The following is a 6,059-nucleotide window of genomic DNA, read 5'->3' on the forward strand; positions in this document are numbered from 1 at the left end:
GTACTCAGTTACACAGTAAAAGGAAATGATTTAGTAACTTGATATTACTTATATTATTATATTATTATTTATATATTATTTATATAAAGATTAAAAAAACACAGCGTAAAAAGTTAAAGTGTATTAAAAAATACACAAAACTGCAAGAGGTAACTCCAGATCTGATAGCAGTCATCTGCAGCAACTTTTTCATTTCTTCTATTTCATACAAAAAATAAATCAGTTAAGCAGAGCATGAAATAAGTTTGGGAAATGTTTGCTTAAAATTGACGCAGAATGAGCTTTATCAGTAAAGTTAACGAATTAAAAAAATAAGTAACTACATGTTCTAATGCTCATGGCTCTCTCAGTAACTGAATTAGACAACCACCATTTTCTCTGATTGCATTTAAAAGACCACCTATAAATAAAGAACCCAATTTACTCAGAGCTAAATGTCCTTACTGCTTTAATTTTTTAAGCATTTAAATCAGACACTTACCCCTGTGAATAGTTGCAAATAAAATTTGCTGCATTTGGTATTCCTGCAACTTTCTTACAAAAAGTAACAGCGCAACCAATTTTATATGAATAGTCCAAAACAACCTAAAAAGAAACAGTTTTAAAATGAATTAAAAAGTACACTCAGTGGTTACTTAGCCTAATGGCTAGAAAGTTTCTGTAATTTTCCTACATATTAATCCTACTTATTATTTTCATTTTGCAACATCTGATTTATTTATCCATTAAAAAAAAAAAAGTCAACGAGCTTTTTAAGATTAACTTTGAAATAGTCACACCTCAAGTGACTTATGCTGCAAGTTTCCAGAACCTTTTCCAGAACCATTTCAGCGAGAGTCCCTGACATTAAGATCATGGGGTAAATTTCAAGGAACAAAAAGGAAATGAGTGGCAACCACCCAACGGCTCCTTTAAATAATTTCAACATTCATAACTCAGGACTGCAAGAAGGGCTTCTCCTGGGTGTTAGAAATGGTCTGGCTGATTCCTAGTGTAAAAATTAAGTCTGAAAGCTTTAGCACTGCACATTTTCAGGCTAACCAGTCTTGTGTGCCATACTTAAGGGGAGATGGTGTACTGTCACTTACAGTTGGTGCATTCTTTGCTTTTCCTTGGAGATTCTTCCTAAGCTTTCTGCATGTGACTAACCCAGCTGTACTGAATTCAAGTAAAAAAGTTTAACTATAGGCCTAGAACATCTGGATGATCATACATTTCATACATTTCACAAGTGGAAAACTTAACGACATAGTGAGTGTTGCCTGCTTTAGTCGAGAGATGGCGTCCCTGCCCATGAGAGGGAGGTTGGATTCAATGATCTCTAAGGTCCCTTCCAGCCTAGGCCATTCTATGATTCTATGATTCCTCTCTGTATCTCCCCAGCATGAAGAGCATGGGTCTCAGACTGAAAAATCAATTGGAACATCCCCAGAATCACAGAACGGAATCATTGAATGGCCTAGGCTGGAAGGGACCTTAAAGATCATCTAGTGCAACCTCCCTGTTATGGGCAGGGACGCCACCTCTCGACTAGACCAGGTGACACATGGTGACCGAGCGGGAAGTTCTGTCTCTTCAACTGTAACTGCAAGAAGCAGTTATATCCAGCAGATGGAACCTTTCTTAGAAATGAATCTTAAAGTTTAATGTGGTGTTACTCAAATTCTTGATTAAGGACTAAGCATTTCAGGGGTCTTTAAGTAACAGTGTCACATGTCTTCTGGAGATTTCCACCATTTTGAGATTTCTGCATCATGGTTCTCTTAGCAGGTCTACGCAGCCTACCTAAGATTTAAGATTTGTAAATTTTACCCATTTTCAGTTTTTTGCCTTCAAGACCATGACGGCTGCTGGAGGATGTAGAGACTTCATTTATCAATTCTGAAGAACTATGTACTTTTACATATTTCCAAGCATGTACTCAGCTTGGTTCTTCCAGTAATCCACTTCCTTTATAACCCCGCCTGAAATACTGCTGTTAACTATGTGTAACAAGAAAGAAGCAAGCAATCCTAACTGGGGAAAGAAAGCTTAGAAGTGAACACCACTTGCCTGAAATACTGCTGTTAACTATGTGTACCAAGAAAGAAGCAAGCAATCCTAATTGGGGAAAGAAAGCTTAGAAGTGAACACCACTCCCAAGAGAAATGTGCAGAAATCTCCAGAATTCTATGTAGACAAAGTTCAACAGCGAATTTTAAAATTCTACGAAGTACCTTGTTGCATGATTTTCTATAACTAATTGCGCCAAAGAGAAAAAGAAAAATGCCCTCTTGACATGTTGTTTAGTTCTAATCTTCTGCCTAATTTCTAATTCTGGCCAAGTTCTAACCTTTACTGCCTTGTTAAACAGAAAGAAAAAAAAAAAATCCTCCAGCCTTGCTTCTGAGTTTGTTACAGACAGAACCAGGGGCAGGAAACAAGAATTAACACTTGAGGAGAAATATGACAAAAGACATACAAAGAGGTGCAAAAAGTCCCAAACAAGTATTTTGTGAATTATTCTGGAAACTTGGAGTTATTTTCATTTCACAATCCAAAGTCCACTGAAAAAGAACCTCATAGCTATTGCTGTGTCCTGTAACATTCACCGTAAGAATACTGTATAGTATTTTCATCTCTAATTTCCACAGAGAGCAGTCTAAGCATCTTTAAATACCGAGATAAGAAATTAATGAGTCACTTTTACTAGTTAAGATCTGCCTTGATACTAAAATTATCTTCCGTTTTAGATTTGTGAAATATTACGTTTGGTCATAGATGAAACTAATTCTACTGCAAAGCTTGTTTTTCAAACGTGGAGATTAATAAACGCATTTAAAATAGAAAACATTTAAAGAAAAACTCCACTTTCTTAGCAGAATTAAGTTTGTCAGAACTACCACTGAGAAATCAGAAATGTATCATATATTGCCTCTTTTGTTGTTGATGCTCTTTTTTCCTCTTTCAGATTTGTCAAGGAACCTGTTTACTTCAGCTAGATTTTCTCCTACTAAAATTTCTACTTTCTTCTGCGATTGCTCATTATTATTTTGAACAGCATCTCCAAACTTAGAGAATTCAGAACTGCATGGCTTTGCAGCTAGAGAACTTGAAATGACTGTTTACAAAGTTCATGTACTGCTGACACTATGAAACGAGGAGTAAGGTCAATACTGTTGACAAGAAGAATGGATGATTATACACAACCATCAGCTGAACCAGCACAGAGGCAACCAGCAGTACAGCCATTGCTTGAGATTACAGAAGACAGTTAAGCCATCTGCGAAACATATATACAACCATACATATAACTCTGTATTATTAACAGCCCCTACTGACTCATCTGGCAGGCACTATAGAGAATGTTTTACCAAAGGTAACTCTCACCTGAATGTAATGACCGCAAACCTTAGTGCATTTCTGCACTGCAAAAGTATAGAATTTGACCTCATCATACCACGATTTAACAGCATCACCAACACTGAACAGGTGATGCCTTCAAATCCAAATATTCTCTCCAACAGATGTGAAATTCTGATGGCACTGATGTTTCTTATCTAAGTGTATGTTACGTTTAAAAATGCATTTATTCGCCCATGCCTTTGCAGTCCTTGCCAAAGCTGCATCCCAAGTCCGCAAAACATGAAAGGTGAAATAGTTGTGCAATATTAAGTTACAACTGAATCTTAATCAGATAAAACCAGTCAGGCAAAAAAGTACAGATAGGTATCACACAGTGGAGTTTCCAAAAGAAATATTTTGCCTTATTCAGTCACGTACTCGTGTTTTGTTTTCATTGACTTTTCTTGTTGAGGCACAGAAATACTAACTGCTTTCATTAGATGAGTTTTCTCCTACTTCATTGCTGAAAATTAATTTTGTGAGAGCACTTGATAGCAATTGAAAAAATGTCTGAAATGCACTTTTTATCTCCAGATAAGAAATCACTGTCACATTAAACACAAAATGTTTTTTTGGTGAACAGGTCATTAAGGATTTCTACTATGTACATACAAATTAACTGAAAAATGCACAGATTCAGATGTATAATTATTTATTCTTGTTAAGAGCCTCCAAAACCAAACCTTACTCCTCACAAAGCAAAGCTTTAAATGCATATTGCAGCATTTTACACAGACAGATTTATTAAGTAAGCACGCCAATGTTTGGCCAGTAACTCATTCTGTTACGTCGCTCTTCTCTGCAGTCTGTCACCGTTAGCACAATTTCTGATTCCTGAAGATGAATGACCTTTGGTATGTGTTTTCCAGTCATGATTGTTTTTCAGCAAGTTTCTTCTATCATTGAAGTAACTATTTTTATTTCTTACATAAAAGATCCTGTTCTTTATTACCTATGTTTACTGGTGTTCATACATTTCAGTTCACTCCTACTGTCTATGTGCATCTTACAGTAACTCCACTGCCTGCTGATACTGTTTCCTCTCTAAGGCCTTTAGCTTTTCACAATCATATTTCTATCTGCATACCTTTATTTATAATTTTCCTGTTCCTGAACACTAAACCTGGGTGCAGCGTCTTTCACAAGCTTCTTCAGTTCCAAGGTTATATCCATTTATTTGCCATCCTGGCTTCAAACCCACCCAAGCAAATGGCATGCTTTGCCATTAGTATCCGACAATGTGCATGTTCCCAAGCCTTCCCCAGGGTACTTGCCCTGCAGCTCCTCACTACATTCTCCTCTTGTGGTATGAAGTTGTCACATCCCGCCCAGGAAAGGGAGGTACTAGTGACTTTGATTCGTAATTAACCAAGGGAGTGGACAACGGTGAGACAAGTCTTAAGGTCCATACACAAACCTTTATTAATTTCTCACTACATACAGAGCGGACTCATGATAATTGGTTTTAGTCAAAATGACACATGAAGTCAGGCAATATATTATGATTTACTAATAAACAGGAAAAGGCTAGGTATACAACAAACTACAGCAAGTTGCGGTTTACTTAATGATAACAAGGGGAAAAGGCATGTAACAACTTATAACAGGCAGTATTATACTTAATGATTACAAGAAAGGAACTAAGTGTAAACTAAGGAAGTAGTATGATAAGCCTTGTGAGAAGGGGGAAAGAACAGGGGGGGAGAGAAAGAGAGAGAGAGATCACTAGTCCAGGCTCCCGTGTTGGTCCAGCCAATGCCCATGCTTCTTCGACTTTCTTCTTCTTCATTCTTCTTCTTTCTTCTACACCTTTTCTTCTCTCAATTTATACAGACTTTAACTATATTTAGATGTACAGTATGTCTGGTAGAGATACACACTCTTCCTATATGTGGATGTATAGTATGTTTGGTAGGAAAAAAGGGTTTGTCTTTGTTTACAATTGCCTTACCTCCATGGGATGTATGCTACAAGGCAGGGTCATCCTGCCTTCATAGGACTCGTTCCCTTGTGTGCGACTGCATCAAGGCTGTTTGAGGCATCTGTTTCCTTGGTCTTAACAGATTCCTGCCCCATACATCATTTGGCCCTCATCAGTCCACCACAGAAGTGGACTAAACATCAAACATCTGCTTTTTCATCCTCTTCTTCAGTTTTGTTTAACACTTGCCAGCAAAAAATTTCAAGAGACATTTGTTTTGGCTGCAACAAGCAAAGATTATTCCTTGTCACCAGAAACCCTCTTCAGTCCTGATATTCCAGCCCATGTCCTGACAGAGAACCGACGAACTCTTCTGGATCAGTCCTGCTGCTGTTTCTTCTTCGGGAAAAGTCCGTTGGGATGAAACGTGAGCGCTCCAGCCGGCCTGTGTTACAGCACCCGCATAGTGCGCCCCTGTTGTTTCCAGACTCATCTGTCTACAACTGACTCAACTCACTACAACATTTCCTATCAAATAAATGAGATGATACCTGAACACACAGGAGCAATGCCATCCCTGTCACCTCATCCAAGTGCCACCAAGCGACCCCTGCCCCACCACCCCAACTCTCACCCCGGTGGGGCTTCGGAGCCACCCGTGTGTCCCTGGGCCTGTCCCTACCACGTACCGCATGTTGCTGGCGGGCGGCTGGATGCCGGCGTGCAGCTTGTTGTGGATGCGCACGCAGCCCTT

The 6,059-nt window shown here is 38.6% G+C and overlaps 1 protein-coding gene across 1 annotated transcript; it reads right to left on the reverse strand.

Moving 5' to 3' along the window:
- Window positions 1-481: 481 nt before the first annotated feature.
- LOC104270925 (GLIPR1-like protein 2) lies at window positions 482-6,014 on the reverse strand (the record flags this gene model as incomplete). The annotated part of the gene is made up of 3 exons (XM_009865447.1): window positions 482-585; window positions 3,505-3,616; window positions 5,989-6,014. Coding segments are annotated over 3 exons (242 nt in total), but the record flags the coding sequence as incomplete, so codon positions are not given.
- Between the last annotated feature and the right edge of the window lie 45 nt (window positions 6,015-6,059).

Source organism: Apaloderma vittatum, unplaced genomic scaffold (assembly GCF_000703405.1).
Source record: "Apaloderma vittatum isolate BGI_N311 unplaced genomic scaffold, ASM70340v1 scaffold17892, whole genome shotgun sequence".
Classification (NCBI taxonomy): Eukaryota; Metazoa; Chordata; class Aves; order Trogoniformes; family Trogonidae; genus Apaloderma; species Apaloderma vittatum.